This window comes from Stegostoma tigrinum, chromosome 7, assembly GCF_030684315.1.
Source record: "Stegostoma tigrinum isolate sSteTig4 chromosome 7, sSteTig4.hap1, whole genome shotgun sequence".
In the NCBI taxonomy this organism is placed as follows: Eukaryota; Metazoa; Chordata; class Chondrichthyes; order Orectolobiformes; family Stegostomatidae; genus Stegostoma; species Stegostoma tigrinum.
The window spans coordinates 13,103,189-13,123,350 of NC_081360.1; the positions used below are offsets into that span (position 1 = coordinate 13,103,189).

Consider the following 20,162-nt stretch of genomic DNA (forward strand, 5'->3'; position numbering starts at 1 on the left):
AATAAGGCCTGGAGGCGTAGGGGAATGCCAATCTTCCCCTGCCTCATCCCGCCACCTCCAAGCTGCCCACGAGAGCTCAACGGAACTGAATTGGCACAGCCATCGCCATTCCTTCACGGTCAGAGCTGGAGACCCAGAACTCTCTCCCTAAAGTCATATGACAGGAGCATCTTCACTACATGCTCTGCAGCTCACCAAAGAGGTGGCTCATCACCACCTTCTCAAGAGCAGTTGTGATTGGGCAGCACATGCCAACCTTGTCAACAATGTTCATATCACCAGAATGTATTCACGAAGAGAGCCCAGTGCGTGGAGCACAGCATTAGGTTCGCTGCCTTCAGCTGGATGGTTCCCAAGGCACCCCGTCCAGATCTCAAAGGCGAAATGAGCGCAGCAAGGGGCTGGCGGAGCCTGTGCAAACGAGCGATCGCTTGACATGCTCTACCCACGCCCACCACTGCACCCCACCCACACCTTCTCAGATGGATCAGGAGAGACGACAGGAGCCGGATTTCAGGCACACTGGATGGTACAGCTCATTGCCAGCATTACACCGAAAGAAAGATCAAAAAGAAATAACATTGTCATATAACAGAGATGCGGCTGGTACTGGGTCATCTAGTGCTAATTCACATTCAACAACACACAAAAATAAAAACGTTGAAAGATCTGAGTGGTGTGGGCTGAACCACTGCCAAGTTACACCATTGCAAAACCTGTGCTCAAAAAACTCAGCGTTTATGCTCACATTTTCATTAATCATTGTGTGGTAAAGTCTTGCTGATTCAGCCTCGCTGGGCTTGACGGATCTGCTTCTGATGACAAATGTTTGAGCAGCTTTTCCCTCCTTAAGAGGGACACTCAAGAAATCCTTCCACATAACTCTGCCCCAAAACCCACCCGTCACTCTCTATTAAAACCTTCGACCTTCAGGGATCCGTGAACACCTTTCACCGCGCCCCCGCCCTCCATGCCACTCCCACCCCAGAAAGCAAACAATATCTTCGCCCTCATTCCCTAACCTTCCAAGACAGGCAAAAAAAAGTTTCAGAAAAATCAACACATTGTGTATTAAATAATAATAGATAAAAGTCCTCTGACTTCAACAGACACTGCATAGGCCTCAAGACAGTGCCCAATAAAATACTCTCCTATCACAGACAGGAGACATATGAATACTAATCTGCCATAACTATTAGATCACGCTTGTCCAAAAGGCACTCTGCATGTGGTCCATAATTTCTTTTAAGCTCTGCTTAAACAGTTGAATCCGGCTTCACACCAACGAACAGCAAATGTTGAGGCCCTCATCTTTTGAGTCAGACCACCAACCCCCTAACCCCCACCCCTCCCACTCCCCCGCCAAAGGATAAGTTTGAGGCGTGGGCTCAGGATTCGCTCCCGGATTCGGAAAGCACTGAACTACTGGTGGGCCCCAAATGCAGGGCGAACAATTCGAAAGACAGAAAGTAAACACCAGAAAAGCTACACGGCACTGCATTTTGAAATACTTCTTTCACAGCATGGAACAGAACAAACCTCAGCGTGGTTTCTGGATAGTAATGCCAGTTTCAGGCTGCGATCAGGTCAGCCTGCTTTTACCTCACCCCAAAGTTCACAGTCAGGGGAGTACTGATGGCTCATATCCTTGGGAAAATAGTCAAATTAAGGCTTTATAGTGCTGACTCTAAGAGGTTCTGAATTATACCCCTCAGTTAACTGGGTGGGAGGCAAAGTGTGCTCGCTCAGAATGAAAATGGTTAAGACTCAAAGGTATTTCCTTACTTACTGCATCCTCTTGTTTGTTACTGCCAAGTTACTGATAATAACAAAGGCATTTTTTGTTTTGTTTAATGTCTGCTCCCATTATTATGATCACGCTTCCGAGCAGCATTTCTGCTGGTTCATTTTCACTTTGTGCTTGATCCCATCGTAGAGCTCAAAGTTGTAGTTCTCCAGGGTAGTGGAGCTCCGGCTTGATAGGCCGGCATAGCAGCAAGTGCAGTACAACAAGAGCCCAGCACAAACTGCGCCAAGGAGGACCCCCACTGAGCTCATGACAATGATGGTAACCAGAATGGGGTCCAGGGAGTACAGCCAGTTCTTGTCCTTCCCAGATGTAGGGGTGACTGACATCCCATCGGCGGGCAACATTGTACTCGAATCTCCGTCTTTCCAAGCATTCAAGTCAGATCCCACATCTGTAAAGCAATGAAAGCAATTGTTAAATTGCTGCATTTTTATACCACTATATTCTACCTGAACATGTATCCAATCTCTGTATGACTGTGACCATATTCAGTTGTATGTATCATATATGACTGGATTTGCAAGACGTACTGCAATAGCTCAGTAAGTCTTCATTGGCAGTGCATGACCAAATGCATGACCTCCACTGTCTGGAAAGATTAGGGCAGCAGATAGGACATGAGCTGATTGAATAGCACATGGAAAAACAGACTCAATGGCCTATTTCTGCTCCTGTATCATATGATTTTCTGGATTGATGAAAACAAATCCTCCAAGTCGCTCACTGTGTAAACTTCTTAAGAAGACGTTTTTTAAATCATTCACAGAATGAGGACATCACTGGCTAGGCCAGCATTTGTTGTCCCATCCCTAATTGCCCAGAGGGCAGTTATGAGACAACCACATTGCTGTGGGTCTGGAGTCACATGTAGACCAGACCAGTAGTTTCCTTCCCTAAAGGACATTAGTGAACCAGTTGGATTTTCCCCCCAACAATTTCATTAGACTCTTAATTTCAGATTTTACTGAATTCAAGTTCTACCATCTGCCATGGCAGGATTAGAATGCAGGGCCCCAGAACATTACCTGGATCAGCAGTCCAGCACTAATACCACTAGACCATCACCTCCCCACAGAGCTGAAATCACCGCTCCTTACTTTCACGATCACCTACTCAATAGTGGTGCTATGAGTATCTTCAAGCCATGGGCTGGGCAATAAACCCTGACCTAGCCAGTTATACACAAATCTTGAGAATGAAAACAACATTCTTTTTTTAAAAAAGTAACGACAGGTTGAGATTTCTTTGATTCAATGGAGTTGTGTATCACCTTGATTAGAACATACTCAGAGTACTGTAGAAATTTCCAGTCTCCATATTACCAAAAGGACACCAAGGCACTGGAGAAGGTACAACAAGATTTGTGTGATATATCCCGGAACTGAAAGGTTATACTTGTCAAGAAAGGCCAGTGAAAGGAAAGACTGAAAGAGGACCGGAAAACAGATCTTTAAAGGTCAACATAGAAAAGATATTTCCACTTACAGTAGGGATCAGAACTCAGTGTGATCAATAGAAGAGAGACAGGGAGTAGTTAAGAATATGCAACTCTCTACCACATGGTGAAGTTCAAACTGATGTCATAGATACCACAAGACAAAGTTAGATAAACTCAAAAGGAATTAAGGAATAGAGGATCTACAGAGAAAAAGAGACAAGGTGAGAGGAGATAAAGCACTAGAAAATCTCAGCAGGTCTGGCAGCATCCATGGAAAGAGAAACAGACTGAACACATCCCATTCTGAAACAGTGCTGTACTCGATTTAAAACGTCAAATCTGTTTCTTTCTCCATTGTGTTCTGCCAAACCTGCTGAGTTTCTCCAGCACTTTCTGCTTTTATTTCAGATCTCTCGCATTTTGGTTTCCGATTAGGGGTAAGAGAAGGTTCCTGTGGAACGGAGACAGCTTTAAGTGAGCTTGGAAAAACCCAGTTTGACATCATAATGTGGAAAGTGGTTCTGCATTGTCTCGACCCTTCAGCAGATAAACACCCCTGCTTGTGCAGTTTAACGTAAACAGGTTGGAAAAGCTAGGGAATCAATCCTTTGTCTGTGCTGAGTGAATGCCTCTCGTCAGCTAGTGGCCGTGAGTCCCTATAAACCTGGCCTGTACAATGGGAGTGGACCTTAACTGTGTTCCTTAAACAACTCCATAAGCTGCTTCATTTCTGCATAAGGCAGCAAAATAGATGAAACAGTTGCAAATGCATTCAGGAGTAACATAATGAAAAAGTGTCCCACATCTGGTTGAAACTGGCCACAGTGCCACTGCATATGGTTAGGGACTAGGCTAAGGCGCTGAAAAAAGCTATCTTAATGGAGAATGAGCAGAACAATGTGGGCCTCAATAATCTTCTATGGACCTTTATTTCTCTGCATTTTCTCCTGAAATGTGGCTCAGTTGGCAAATTTTGAGAGTGCTTTGTAGAGTCACAGCCAGCCCCAACACTTGTTCCCTGAAGGATTGCGTTAATAGGCTTTCCTTGTACTTAGCTGTGTGCAACTCAACTACAGAAATTCCCAGAAGAGGAGGAACTGCAAAACCGGCAAATCAGGCATGCTGGAGTGACGCATCTTGTGTACCTCAAAATGGGGCTCTGGTATGTTCATTTCTAAATGTCACCAGCTTTTTTTTAAAACTGCTTTTTCTCCCCCTTTGCATTTATGATCTGACTTGGTATGTGCAGTTCCTTTGACTATGTTGAGATGTTCTGCAACTGATCCATGGAGAAGGAGGCCAAAACGGTGTAAGAAAATAACCCTTTAAGAGTGACTAAAATATTAGATTCTAACTCACGCTTACTTCAGAATGAGTGTGTTGAGGAAAAGCTGATGAAAATAACATCTACAATACTCTGCAAACAGGGACAGCTGCGGGTAGTGTTGAAGGTTGTGAAGTCTCCTGGGACCTGATCACAAAATCCAAGCTTCAAGTTTGGTACTGAGGCAGCGTAACCCTGCTGGAGGTGGTGTCTTTTGGAGGAGATGCTAGCTTTCGTTTTCCAGAGGTGTTCTCCCCAATCTACTGGTCAATATCTATCTCTTAACTATCACTACAATAGCTCATCTGGTCATTTCAATGTTGTTTGTGGGAGCTTGCTGTGGGTAAATTGGTTGTCATGTTTCCTGCCTTACGGCAGTGAGTACACTTCAAAAATACACAATTGGGCTGTAAAGCTTTTTTGGACATTATCCAATTGCACTTCTAGAAACTCCCACTCCCACTTGGAGCAGTTAAAGCAGGTGGCATCTCAAATCCACTTTACCTCTGCCGTAAATATAAGGGTCAGCTTCTCCGTTGGGCTTGAATTGGGTTCCTTCGGCATCATGGGAGATCATTTCTCTCCCTGTAACAGAAACAGGCAAGAAGAATATTACAATATCAGACTACATGTAATAAGCAGCCCTGCAGAGGGTGAGCCTCTTATTCCATTTGTCTTGTAACTCATGATCAATTCGACGGCACAGTGTTAAATAGCTGATAGCACACACGTACCCTACACTTTAAAGAAACTGTGCAAGTCAAAATGAACCTGCCTGTATCTACAATATCTGTGACCCTTAGAATTTTTGAAGGTCTTAATGTGGATCCAATCCTTAATGAAAGGGAAATTTAACTGTGGTGTGAGTACAAATAGAGGCCACTCTGTTTTTCAACAAGATCATGGCTAGTCTACATCTTAACCTCATTTGAGTGGGCTTGGTTTCAATGTGCCCTTTACTAATTAAACCGGGTCTTTTCTCACCATTCCTATTGCTAAGTCATGCAATCCTCCCCGATAGCCAGTTTTTTTTCTCCCCAATCCTTCTAATGGTAGCACACTGTGAACCACATGGTCTTGGTATGTCAGAATTAAACCACACCTACTCAACAGTCAAATACACTTAAGAAATCACCCCAGGGATCTGGTCTAGAATTATTTCAAACTTAAGTTTCTGTTTGACTGGAGCTCTTCACTAACTCACCAGCGGCCACACACAGATGATCTTCCTTTTTGTTTTTTTGCTAATGGACACCAGCACATTTTTCTGTTTTGTTGCACGTGCGCCTATCCTTTGGTCCATCTGTTCGATCGGGCCTAATATCTTGAGATGATTTTTGATTCCTCGATTTTTAATGCCTGGCTGCATCAGCCAATTTTTCATTCTCTGTATATTGATTAGTATTAAGGCATGTGACTCTCAGTGCCTCTTTCTCTGACCTGTAGCTAACTCCCTGCCCAGCCTCTCTAGTATCTTTCAGTGCAGCTCTCATCAACTCAGGCAAGACTTGGAAACAATTTGCTATAATTGCCACTCGTGTTCATAGAGTTTTGAGTGTCAATGTGTGTTAGAGCAACTCAGTGTTGGGAGGAGCCTTCAGTAGATAGATGGCCAGTATAATACGCCCTTCAGTTAGCATCAAATGACCACACTCACCCACATATTGAGTGCATGAGCAGCTTCCAATGCAAGGTGTACTGAGTGTAGTGTGGAGGGTTTATGCTAAGTATATTGATCGCGTGCACCACCATTGAAGTAAAAGATCATATGACACAGACTCTAGAGAGAAAGATGGTTAGCATCATGCAAACGGATGGTGGTTAATAAAAGATAATCTTACCAAGAGTGTCTCTGTTGATCCTGACAAGGGGCAACGCTCTCTATAAGGCCAATGTGTTGAAAGCAAGCTGAATGGTACATTATGACAATGTCATGTCTTTGTACACCTTTTGCAAAGATGATTCTCACCTTTCTTCCCTTCCCCTCCAACGTCCCCAAACAGAAACAGATACAGACTCTGTCCCCTGCGATGTTCTTGTCCAGGGTTTTCAGAACATTGTTTTAAGGTAATACCTGCCAGACAGCTGCATTCAGTCTGCTTTTCTTGTGGACAACATTGAGGCACATTGGCGTGAGCCTAAATTCAGGCCACCATCAGGAGTGAGAGTAGTACATGTTGAAAGAGGCATCAGAAGGAGAGGTGAGAGGAGCTTATAATCTAGTAACTGCGTTAGGCCACAGCTGGAGTATTGTGTCCAATGTTGAACATCACACTTCAGTCACAGCCGAGCAGCTGGCAATGGTGCCAGGGCCCCAGCCCTTCAGTGAAATGGGTGGACTGGCGAAGCTGGGACTCTTCTGTTTAGAGAAGTGCTCAAATTGGGAGTGGAAAAGGACAAACTATTTCTGCTGGCAACAGCTGTCATAATCAGAGGAAACAGATTTGAGACAATTGGCAAGCATTTCCAATTCTGCACATTTCATCTCATGTTTGAAAACAAGCAATTCATCCATTTAAAAGGCTTCTTTCGGACACCTGGATAAGAAGGCAAAATAATTTTGCTGCAAAATGGCCAATTAAATAAGGGGACCAAGATTCATGAGAATGTGCGCAGCCTAATAAGTGCAGCCCTGTAGCTTTAGAGTTAGCAGGCCAGGATGCGTTAAGGGCAAAGTTTGGCAGGAAGAGGACTACCAGTGGTGCTTTCCCGCACACATGATGTTATTCCAGGTGGATCCTGTTTCTCCCCGAACCCACTGGACGGTGTGTGCTGCTGTGTTGAGGCAGAGTTAGGGAGAGAGCAGCGGCCAGGGTGGGGTAGCAATTCTACAGCCGGATCGAGGTTTCCTCCAGGCGGGAACGGTACCGGGCAATTCCGAGACGTGGCTCGGGACTTGGGGACCGATTAGCAAGCGCTGAGTGATTGGTTGGCACGAATTTCCCTATTGCCGAACCCTGGGCCAGACTTCGGGGAACAAACCTCGAAGAAAGATATACCGAACGCCCGACCCACGTCGGTGAAGAGATTTTTTACACGGCACCTCTCCTGTATAAAAAAATAGCACCTTTATTCCATTCCACACAGTACAAGTCCAGGGCGGTCCATTTTACATTCAAAATGCAACAAGCAGACAGCTCCCTTTGGCAGTTGTCAGCAACGTCCGAGCACAACGCGGTCCACCGCGCAGCTTACAGACCGTCCCGCTGCAACATTCACATTTTTACAACCACGTTAACTGTCATAACCAGGCGAGACCAACGCTCTCAAAGGACACGGGGTTTGGGGGGGGGCAGGGGGGAGAAGGGAAATTGGGGAGATGGATGCAGTAAGGGATGGTGGAGTGGAGTTGGGGGGGGGGGGGTGGGGCGTGCAGGCCATGCCGATCGCATTTCGCAGCGCAGTCAGTACCCCAAACAGCCAAGATCCATGTTAAGAGGGCATTCATCATCCCAGTTTTTCCAATTCCCCTCCCACTCCCGGACGCTCAACGCGCCGGGGCCCATCCGTTATCCGCTTCCCACAAACAGAGAAGCCACGCTCTACGAGCGTGCTGACCAATGCACTCAGACAAGGAAGGCGGCGGCCGCCAGCCCCAGGAAGCCGCGGCTCAGACTGGTCACCGCCGCTTTCTCACGTGTGATTTCTTTTTCTCTAGTTTTTTTTTAAAAATATGGCCAGCTAAATATCTTACATGTACTTTGAACGCAATAGCTGTGCATCCCCAAATTGTCAAGACCACCAGGGTTGGGGGCTCGGTAGGTGCACAATCGATTTATGCCAGCCATATTTGTGCGGCGAAAAAAAAAGCACAAACAAGCTTCTCCCCACAGGCATCCCGCTCACAGAGCACGTGGTGTTGCTCCCTACTATCCCCTACTAATTTCCTGCTAATAGGAAAGATGTTGCGAAATTTGAAAGGGTTCAGAAAAGACTTACAGGGATGATGCCGGGGTTGGAGGGTTTGAGCTATGGGGGGAGAGTCTTTTCTCCCCCTGGAGTTTCGGAGGCTGAGGGGTGACCTTGTAGACGCTTATAAAAGTCATGAGGGGCCTGGACAGGGTGAACAGCCAAGGTCTCTTCCCCAGGGCAGGAGAGTCCAAAACTGGAGACCGTAGGTGTGAGGTGAGAGGGGAAAGATTTAGAAAGGTCCCGAGGGGTAACATTTTCACACAGGGGATGGTGCGTGTACGGAACGAGCCGCCAGAGGTGGTGGTGGAGGCTGGTACAGTTACAACATTGAAAAGGCATCTGGACGGATACACGAAAAGGAAGGGTTTGGAGGGATTTGGGTCAAATGCTGGCAAATGGGACTAAGTCAATTTGGAATACCTGGTCAGCACAGACGAGCTGACCCAAGGGTCTGTTCACACGCCGTCCAGCTCTACAACTCTCTGACTGTGCACCAGACAGAAGTTTGAATGATGGGACAATGGCAGAAGACAGGTTCGGGAGGGGAGGCTGGGTGGTGAAGGAGTACGATGATTACTCACGGTTGAGTTGGCGGCATTAGCAGGCGAAGGAAACATCTGAGATGTTTGTACATTTGGCCAACAGCCTCTGACTCCCGCTTGTAGGCTCTCAGGTGGAGGACCAGCTAAAAGGTTCTTTACACAGTGGGCATTCCGAGATCATAGGAACCCACAGAATGGAGGGGAACCCCACTTCCCTGATGTCAAAAACCCTCACAAGCTCTCATTTACATTTCAACTGTCAATGGGAAGAGCGCAGAATTGTTTGCCCCAAAATCAGTGTTAAAAGTGGTTGTTACTGTTCTTACAGGGCCTTGATATTCATGGTAAAAAGTGTTTGGCGTTTTAACCTGCAATGAGATTGGACTGTGACATTAACCTTTTCAAGCAGAAAGACGCATTAATGATCGTCATAACAGATCACTTAACAGTACAGAGGTAGAACACAGAAACGGGAGCAGGCCATTCGGCCTCTCAAACCAGTTCTGTCAGTCAATTTGATCACGCACAACCCAGAACCTGATGTCACCTACTTGCCTTTGTTTCATGTTCCTTCATGGTTTTGCCCAACAAATATCTGTCAACCTCAATTTTCAACTGTTCAACCGAGCACCAGACTCAGCGGCTGTTCTGTGAGAGGGAGCTTCCGATTCCCACCCAACTCTTGAGTGAAGGAACATTTTCAGAAAGCAGCCCAGAGTGGTCCAGTGCTAGTTTTATGGTGCTGCTGCCTTGTGTTGGTCTCCCACACCGGCACAAATCGTTTCATTTTATCCCTTCCGATTATCTTAACCTGTCCGATCGCCACTTCATTTTCTACCTGTAAGCGATGTGCAAAAATAGCTTTACAATTATGGAGGGAAGAGACAGTACCTTCCCATGAGGTTATGAACTGAAGGAATTTACTGTTTGGGTATATGTTTTTGCACATTCTTCCACCTTAGCATTTGCAGTAGAGTTTAACCAAATGGCCTCACGGCCTCATTAAAACACCAGCAACAGCAGTGTGGCACACAAATTTGATATACTCCGTGCGCTGGGAAGACTGAGAGTAAATTCAAAGCTACCTGCAATGTTTCAAATAGCTCTCATGTTGGAATTAAGAATCTCAGAATTAACGAGGGCTTTCTGCACTCCTGTGGTGATTCAATCAAAACTCGGCTTCTTCCTTCTAACATAAACCCCTGCCAGATCGAACACTGCAGCCTGGGATTGGAATCCAATCTTTAATTAGCACAGCTCTCCCGTTCCAGCTTAAAACCTTCCCTAGAAATCACACATTGCCCCTCAGTTAGACGGGCTTACCTATCCAGGTGTATTGATCTGCCTCAGTGGTTTGTGGCTGACCTTCAATTTGTTCACAGACTGTCAACGGTTGTCGCTCAGCAGGTCAAAGGTTGTGGGTTCAGGGAGGACACTGCAGGGAGCTTGCACGTAAAATCTGGGCACGCACTTCAGCGCTGCTCTGTCAGAGACGCGCTGCCTTCTGGATGTTTAAGCATGACCTAGTCTGCCCCCTCAGGAGGGTGTGAAAGATCTCATGGCACTATTCGAAGAATGGTAGGGGGAGTTCTCCCAGCCAACGTCAATCCCTCAATCAATGCCAATCATTCAGGTCTGCTTGGACATGACCTGCACGGGCATGCAAGTTGACTATACTTTAAAAGGAGGCTGTCCCAGTCCTGGCTACGCCTGCCTTTCTGTGGGAGGTGTGAAACATTCTTTGTTCCGGCGCTCGTCAGCTTCCCTGTTGCACACTGAATATTTCATCAATGTTGCTCCATTTTTGATCCTTCCTCCGCCTTCAGCTGGCCTATCTTTGACCCTTCCCTTGTTGCGTTTTTTTCTCGGAACATGTTATTCACGAATATTCACGTCAATTCACTCGCTCCCATGGTTACCTTGATTCCAGTTATTTGCTTCCTGTATGGATACTATTCGAATCTGCCAGCTCCTTCCAACTTTGCTGCATCTTGCCCGATGATATTACCTTCTATAAATGTTTTCCTCTATTTAGAACTGCACCCCCCCCCCTCACCGCTGTGATTGGCTGTATCCAATTTATTAACTACACTTCCCCTTCTCCTCCTTTCCAAACCACAATAAGGATCAGCTCCCCTACTCAACAGACTGATTTAATCCCAACCATTTTTGCCACTCCAGGGTCATGGAAAAATCAAACACATCTTCCCCTCCCCTCTACTTTCATCATTCAGAAGGCACTGTTCCTAACGGTCTGCTCCTCAGGCATTCCCAATTCCCCTTCCCATTGCCCTCTTCCATGCCAGCACATATGAGGTAATGCCTGCCCTTTTTCCTCCTCCATGCTCACCATCCAACAACCCCGACTCACCTTCCACCACGATATCCTTATGCTTATGTCAACGTTGTTCTGCTGCTAGATATAGTTTCCTCTGCATTGGGCTGACCAGATGCGGTAGGCTGATCGTTTTCTGAACACGAGCATAACCCTGAGATTCCAGTCACTTATTGTCTTAATTCTCCACATGATCCTCTCCCTGACCTCTCTGTCCTTGGCCTGCCAATGAAGCTCAATGGAAACATGAGTTAGGCACCATACCGTCATCAGCACACAACAACTGAGTTCAATTATTTCAGACCATAACCACCAATTTTTGAGACAGCAGCTTATGACAATGATTCTATCACTACCATTCACACTTCCTCCGTCCCATCCCCTTCTCATTCGCTTATGCCGCTGTCATTCGCTTTTATTTTACTCCAACATCTGCTTTGTCATTTCAACTTTTCTGTCTTCTGTCCTAGCACAGATCCGTGCTTTAACCCTTCCCACTGTGACCCTGATTCCAGACATGCTTGAACCCAGCCATTTCTCCAACATTTCCAGTTCTGGGTGAAAGGTCATAACCTGAAGCATTAACTTTGCCCTTCTCTCTTCTCCGCCATTGCCAGGCCTGCTGTGCATTTCCAACATTTTTTCTTTTTACTTTAAGAAGTACATAATTAATTGTACAGTGCTTTGGGACATTCCAAAGGCACTAGGTAAGTACAAGTTAACAAGGTGAAGAGCTGGATGAACATCCAGCTCTACACCTTGTTATCTCGGATTCTCCAGCATCTGCAGCTCCTATTATCTCTGAGCTAAGTACAAGTCTTTCTTTTACTTTTTCAGCCAGCAGTCATTTCATAAATTGCCCATCCTTCTCTTATCTACCTTTGATCTCACACTGTAAATTCTCAGCACTCTCCACAATGCGCAGTGTTCACACTCATTCATGCATATTACTCACTAATGCAAATTACTGACTGAACCATAGCAAACTATGCTGACCATTTATCTTGAGGAAACGATGTAACATCCAGTGTTTCATAAGTATTGCACACTTTCTGATTCCAGATTGAAGTAATAATAAAAGTAGGCCATTCATCCCATTGAGTCCACAACCACCCTGAGAACAGCATCCCAGACAGACTGAGCCCCTATCTAATTCCTGTAACCCCGTATTTGCCATGGCCAATCCACATAACCTGCACGTCTTTGGACTGTGGGAGGAAACCAGAGCACCCAGAGGAAACCCACACAGACACAGGGAGAATGTGCAAACTCCACGCGGACAGTCCCCCGAGGCTGGAATCAAATCTGGCCCTCTGGCACTGTGAGGATGCAGTGCTAACCACTGAGCCACTGTGTCCACCCAATGACCTGGAACATCTGGTTTTTCACAATGAATCTCCAGGAAACCAGCAGAGGCAAAGAAAAACCATCAAGTAAGGGTCCACCCTGTGTAAAACTAATCATTTGAAAAGTTTTACTTGCCAGTTACTAAAATAACAGCTGTGAAGATAAAACAAGAACACAAACAAATTTGACCAGCTTAAAGGTCACTTGATGGGACAGTCAGGATTATAGCCAACCAGGGGTGGCAACATTGAGGTAGGTCTTGGAAAATGGAGTAATAGGGAGGTCTGGTGGATGATTTGATCCTTGCATAATTGCTAGATGGCTAAAAAGTATAAAAGAACAATGAATTGCTTGTCTTCTAATGGAGGATGGCACACATGTTAATTACAGAAAAACATCACAGAGAGGACACTTCCCCAGCACATAAAGGACTGCCCTTTCAATAGGTGCCTACTATCTTTGAAACAGCTCACCTCTCTGACTGTGTCAATTCATTCTTTCCAACAAGCATCAAATAACAGAAATTCCATTTCTTAAGATTTGGCACCTCTTTTGTGCAGCAAAAGAAATCTGTGCATTTTATTAGCTCACCACTTGTGAAGGTGTAAAGGTGATGATGATTTCTAGGATTGGAAAGGGACGAGATGACGGAGTCATACAGCACAGAGACAGATCCTGCAGTCCACATTGAACTTAATCCCAAACTAAACGTCCCACCTGCCTGTGCTTGGCCCATACCCCTCCAATCATTTCTTATTCATGTACAAATGTCTCTTAACCATTGTAACTGTATCCACATCCACTTCATTCCACACATGAACCACTCTCTGCGTAAACAAAAAGCACCCCTCGTGTCACCTTTTGGGAGCAGAGGAAGCTGCCTACGCTAAATTATAGAGAGAAAAATACAGAGCTGATCTGCGGAAGTATTATTGTCACAGGTGAGTGGTCAATGTGTGGAACCGTCTCTAGGGAGACAGTACAAGCAGTTAGTGTTGATTCATTCAGATGCAAATTAGATAAGATTTCTTTCAGGAAACGTTTTGGGAAACAGTGTATGATTAATTTCAGACATGACTTGCGGTAATAGTGTAACAGGCGTGGGAGGAACAGGTGATTTGGGAGCTAGGCTTCATAAAGCTCCCTAGCAATGAGACCTTCCTGTGCATACTGCAGACAGATCAAATGCCTTGCCTGGTGAGGAGCTGGCATTAGTTACGGAGCAAGATTAGGGAAGAAAATGCAAGTTGCACTAAACAATTCTAATCAGCTCCAGGAATTTGTTGCAATCTACATGATGCAGCCTTGCTTTGGGAATTTCTTGGTTAGGCTGGGATCAACTGCAGGTCGGAGGCAGTCATAGAGTCATACAGCATGGAAATAGACACTTTGGTCCAACCAGTCTGTGCCAACCATAATCCTGAAGTAAGCTAGTCCATCCCTCCAAACATTTCTTATTCACGTACTTATCCAAATGCCTTTTAAACATTGTAACTGTACTCATATCTACCATTTCCTCTGGCAGTTCATTCCACACACAAACCACTCTCTGTGTAAAAATGTTACCCCTCATGTCCTCTCTTAAAACTTTCTCCTCTCACCTTAAAAACATGCCCCTCTAGTTTTGGACTCTCCCACTCCTGGATTACTGCAACCACTCTTCCTCCTCCTCATTCACCGTGCTGCTCACAGCCCCTCCAGTAATGTCAGCGCAGGCGCTTCTTTGATATCACCAGAGCAATGTGATATCAAGGACACTCTTTCCAGAATACTGTCTTTACACAGCAGTTTTAAAAGGATATTGCCCACGTGAAATAAATATCGCCCTGGCATGCATTTATTGGTGCTCACTAGGAGTGAATCAGGAGTGCAGCGATGCATTTTGGCACACAGGTGCCCCAGCACCTCTACTGCTTGCCAAAACGTAAGGTAGAAAATAGGCTTGGCAAACACTTTTTTTTGGTGAAGGCAAAAATAAGGAATGGCAGTCACTGAAACAGTTGTGTCACCAATCGCTTTCACAGGAAAGTAAGCCCGGAAATGGTACGACGATAGAATTGCGTTGAAATAGCACCTCCCACAACATCATGAGCTCTCAAACTGCTTTACAGTATTTAAGTGCAGTCACTGCTGTGATCTGGGGAAAGACAACATCCAATCTGTGCACAGTTAAGGCCCCACAAACAGCACTAGACAATCTGCCTCTTACTGATGTTGGCGAAGGACAGGCATGGCAAGAGGTGGAATCCTGTATTCTTTATTCTATTCCTCTGAGTGCTCAACTGCACTGGGGTATCAGGCCAGACTTTGCTGTCGTGTCTCTGTTGAGACACTGATCCTACGCACAGTGGATCCCACAATCGTTTGAGTCAGGGGGCCTGAGTGTTAGCCACTGAAGCATGGCTGATACATGGGCCTAGTTCAAATTGGCAGAAATGCCTTTCTTTTCGAGTGCTGGTGATTACGTGGCAATTGTACGACGAGTTTTAAGTGCTGGGAATATGAATAAATGTGACATTTGGATTAAGACTGCTTTGGAAAGCACGTCTCGGAGTGAAGGATCATCTACTTACTGAGAGTGATGATTGATTGCTAGGCAGAATCATTAACAGCCTTTTGTCACTGGATGGCGATGTCATGCTGCTCGCTGCAGACTCAAATTACACGGAAAATGAGGAGCCGTGAGCATTTTAAGTTCTTTTCTTTCTCCTCTTCCCCCCAGAGTATGTGATTACCATTAGAACAGAGCAAACTCCTTTTCTGGCTAATCACCAGCAAAATCCTGTTTCAATCAAATCTTTCTAAAGACCATCTTGTTGACATCTATTTCTAGGCAGAAATGGCAATCAGCGTGACATCATCATGAAGTTGACAAAGGCTACTAAAACAATGTGGCCAAGGCATGCAGAAAACAACCACTTTAAGAGGACACTTTTATGTACATGCCTGTGTGTGTGTGTGTGTGTGTGTGTGTGTGTGTGTGTGTTTGTGTGTGTGTGGGTGAGTGAGTGTGTGTGTTTGTGTGTGCATGTTTGTGCGTTTGTGTGTGTATATGTGTTTGTGTGTATGTGTGTTTATGTTTGTGTGTATATGTGTGTGTGTATGTGTATATGTTTTTATGTGTGTGCACACGCTTGTGTGCATGTGTGTGTATACATGACTGCCTGTATGTGTGTTTGCCTATAGGCTCATCAAGGTCAGCAATGTCAAAGCTAGAAATTAATTTAAGAGACAAGGTATTGTAATTTCAGATGCATCTGAGATCAGAGAGAGAAAAAAAAGACTTGCACTTACACAGTGCCCACCACAACCACAGACATTCTAAAGGCTTTAAATCCAATGATGTATTGTACAATTACTGTCATAATATAGGAAACATGCCTACAAACTTATGCACAGCAAGCTTCTTCAAACAGCAATGTAATCAGGACCAATTCATATGTTTCACGTAATGCTAATTGGGGTAATTATTTCAAATATTTATTGGCTAGGACACCAGGGATAACTCCAATTTTCTTAATTGCTCAGGATCTTTTACATCCTATCTGATATGACACAGAAGGCCTCAGCTTAGTGTCTCATCTGAAAGACAGTATCTCTGCCAGCACAGCACTCAGGCAATACTGCAATGGAGTGTCAGCTGAGATGTTTGTGCTCACGCCACTGGACCGGGAACTGAACACACAATCTTCGCTGAAAGATTGTCTGAGGCACAACAGGCACTGAAACATTGAGCACTTCTGCTTAGCACAAACCTAGCTTCCCGTTGAACCCAGGAAACTGGAGTGAGTAATTCAAGCCCTCAAGCCCAGTCTGCCACACATTTAGATTATGACTGATCTGTAAGGACTATTGTGCACTGTGTATTGTGATGTACTGTAGAATGTAATATACTGAAGAATGCAACGTATTGTGTAAGGTAGAGTACTGAGCAGTTTGCAGAGTAGTGCAATGTAATGTGTAATGCAGGATGTTGTGCAGTGCAGTGTACCGCGTAATGCAGGGAACTGCAGTTTACCAGGGATACAGTGTACTGTCTATGCAGTGTACAGTACACTGTGGAACGCAATGTACTGTGTAATGCAACATAATGTAATGGGCAGTGCACATGTAATGCAGGTCCTGTACAATGCAATGTACTGCACAATATACACATGCAGCGTATTGTATTATGCGGTGTACTTGGCATTGTACTGAGTAGGCCACCAAGTTGCTCCTTCTGTGACACACAAAAGCTTAAACAACTGTTTAAACCCCCCAAGAACTCTATGCCTCTGTGGCTCAGGCTTCTTTGGGCTGGTGGCAGGCGGAGGAATTCCCTCCCTAAACGTGTCCACCTCTTTCTCTGCTTTCTCCGATGCTCTTTAAAAGCTACGCAAGGGCTGAGATTCTGGGCCCTCAGCCTCTCTCTCTTCAGGCAGCCACTGTCATCTCATTTCACACCCTGGGGCACTATTCCGCAGGAGAGGCACCCAATAGATTCAAGATGTTCCCTCAGGTAACAAAACTGGGGAAGTGTTCATTCTCTGAAGCAGTGCGGCCAATTCACTGGGACGGTGGCGGGTACTAAGATTTGAAACAAGGGAAGTCAAATAATTCCCAAGACCTTCACTGGATTTAGCTCTGTCTTAATTCCCTGATTCATGTTTTGGATGAGGAACCCTTCTGGAACGTCAGTGGAGGGGAGTTAAAGGGAAGATTACAAAATGGAGGCTCATTCAGTGGGAAAGCAGATTTTATCTTTACAAGCCTTGCTATCATATTGTGAGTGCATTTTTCAAAGTCATGAAGGCATGCTACAGGTGGTCGAAGAGGCACTTTCTTTCAGCATCACATGCAAAAAACAAAATCACACTGAAAAATGTTGTTTGTCCTATTTTAGGAATGTTCTAGAAGGCAGAGAGAGTTGTGGCAGGTGTGTTCATTTGGCTTCTCAATTATTGCACAATTCAGCTTGATTTGCCTTTCAAAGATGTAATTTTCGGCAGAATAAAGAGTAAGATAGACCTATTTTTGAAAACTGGTAGGAATCTTTTCACAAACATAGCAATTACATGTGAATTCCTGTCCCTCGCAACGGTCTTAGCTTTTGCTATCCTTTTCACAGGGCAAGGAACAAATGGAAATGCCCCTTTCTGCCAGGAGCCAGGTATTTACATTCATAGTCCCAATTTTTCTTACCCTACCCCCCCATCTCGCTCTCTATCTCTCTCTTTCCCTCTAGCATTCGGGTTTCATTTCTTAAACAAAACCTGAGAAATCAGTACCTAACAATTTTTAGCAGGCTGTTTCACTAAATTGTGTGGTGGGTCGCCGCCGGTACCCTGAAGGCCCGATTCCAAAATGGCCACCCTGACCATTCCAGGCCGCAGCACAAATTGGATCTCAAATTGCTCGAGTCTTTGCAAATTGTTGTGGTGCTACTCCTTTGCACTTTCAGAAAGATGGAGGCACATAGACCGAAGCACCATCTCCTGTACCCACCACCACTCATTCTCATCACCCACCAACACACACCCCCCCCCACTCCCCGCCAACTCAATACTCTGAAGCATCTCACTGCTTGGGGTAGAACAAACTGCTTTGGAGTGTGGGGGAGTCGGTTCACCAAGTTGGTGCACAGCAAGATTCCACAAACAGAGCGGGATGACTGACCAGTCCACCAGTGCTCTGGTTCTACTGGGATATGGGAGGAAAAACGGGAGACGAGATTGAGAGACAACAAAAGGACCACAGTGAGGTCCTTTGCTCTCTTCCAGTTGGAAGAATGTTTTCAACTGCTAGTGATATAAAGCCCAAGCAGATTAATTCATAAAGGCTGCAGTACAAAGTTAAGACAGAAAGAGAAGAACAAACAAAGACAGACGTGGAAGCCAGCATGTACTCCCTAGAAATACTCCACGTTAAAGCAACCGCATTCCCTGAATGTCATTAAAATGAAATTTAAGTCTGGCCCCAAAGGAGAGACTTTACTGGGAACTGCCACACACTTCCTCGTGTTTTTTGTTTGTGTTTTAAAAAATATTTTTCTTTGCACGTGTGTTGCAGGTACGGAATGTTGATTCGTTTTCCAACCAGAATGATGCGAGACGTCGACAAATGAACAATCTTCACAAGCCGCTGACTTCTCAGAGAAATGTAGAAGGCCTCTCCCTCCTCAGCCATCCCTTCGGTCTGCTCTGTGAACGACTCCATGAGGCGATCTCGCGCAATCAAATTCTCTCAGAAGAAGGAGGGAGGAAAAAAATCAAATCAAAAGATAACACGATGCGTGTGAGATCATCACTCTTTTCTTCTCTATTTATAATCCACAGGTGCGATGTTGAGTTGAGAGAATAGAAAAAAAAGGCGTTCCCATGGCGATCGCAGTGAAGAGTGCAAGTCGAGCCAGCGATACGATTCAACGTTTTGTATGTGTGTGTGTTTTTTTTTGTTAACTAGCCGTGCAATCTCTCAGTTTGAGGTGTAATCTTCCTTTCCAATTTTTATAGTGAGCCCAGGCTCCACTCCTGTGACATAGCTGTTGGGGAATCGGACGTTTTGGAAATTGACCGAGTGAAGGCTTTTCTTGGCCGCAAATCCGTACCGTTGGCGATACAGCACCATGCCCAGAGTGATACAGAGCAGCACTATCAGAGCACCTCCTCCGGCCATTATGTAATACCAATAACTGGGGATGGGCTGCGCTGACACAGACTCCACTGTGGGTTCGCTCCCTGCAGGGCGTCCCCCTGGTGAAGAGACACAAAATAGCGCTGGCAACTAATCTCATTGATCGATTTAAGAGCATGCTCAGTGCGCGGGGTGCATCATGGGAACACGCTATGGCCACCAGGTGGATGCTTGTTTCTCTTCCTCTCCCCACTTCTAACACCAGCCACCGCCCCCCCCCTCCACCCCCGCTCCCCGGGGTACTGTGGGTAGAGATTCCGAAGGGAGAATTCCCTCCAATCTGTGGCAACACATGATTGGTGGGCGGACCGCACTTGCCAATGCCAGAGTGACCAACTCTGGGCGATAAGGGATGCCATTAGGACAGCTGGAAAGACCATAACTTCTCGGGGCTTAGGACAACGGGGGTGGGTGTACGGGGCAGGGTAAGGGGCGGAGCGCGTAGCTGGGGTTTGGGAGAAGGGATACCCAGGCCCTCAATCCCACCCGGTGGACGGTTCCAGAACCCAGATCACCAACTGGTTCAAATCCAGGATGCCCTGGCACCCTGGGCGATGTTCCCAACGGCGATGAGACGCTATTTGGCTGGCCAATCTGACCTTCCAAAATGGCCTCCTGGCCTAGTTTCCCATGGCAGAAAAAGCAGTCAGGGCAGTGGAACCGTCCCAGAATCCACCACGTACGAACATGAGGAGCTGGGGGACAAGCAGGATTCCATGATGCACGGTGACTTTACTTTGTTTACAAAGGCGCAGTGCAGTGAATGACATTTTATTCAAAAA

General features: G+C 45.7%; 1 protein-coding gene across 5 annotated transcripts in view; it reads right to left on the reverse strand.

Moving 5' to 3' along the window:
• Nucleotides 1-1,374: 1,374 nt before the first annotated feature.
• LOC125453863 (neuropilin-2-like) overlaps nucleotides 1,375-20,162 on the reverse strand; it is a 99,766-nt gene continuing 80,978 nt past the window's right edge. For 3 of the 5 annotated variants that reach the window (XM_048533937.2, XM_048533936.2, XM_048533939.2), the window contains 2 exons: nucleotides 5,077-5,157; nucleotides 1,375-2,201 (listed from right to left, as the gene is read on the reverse strand). In XM_048533937.2, the coding sequence (XP_048389894.2) occupies nucleotides 1,876-2,201; nucleotides 5,077-5,157 (407 nt within the window). In that variant the 3' untranslated portion in view covers nucleotides 1,375-1,875. Of the gene's footprint in view, nucleotides 2,202-5,076; nucleotides 5,158-8,356; nucleotides 19,440-20,162 lie in introns of those variants that run through there. The other 2 variants (XM_048533938.2, XM_059647049.1) reach the window with 2 other exon arrangements.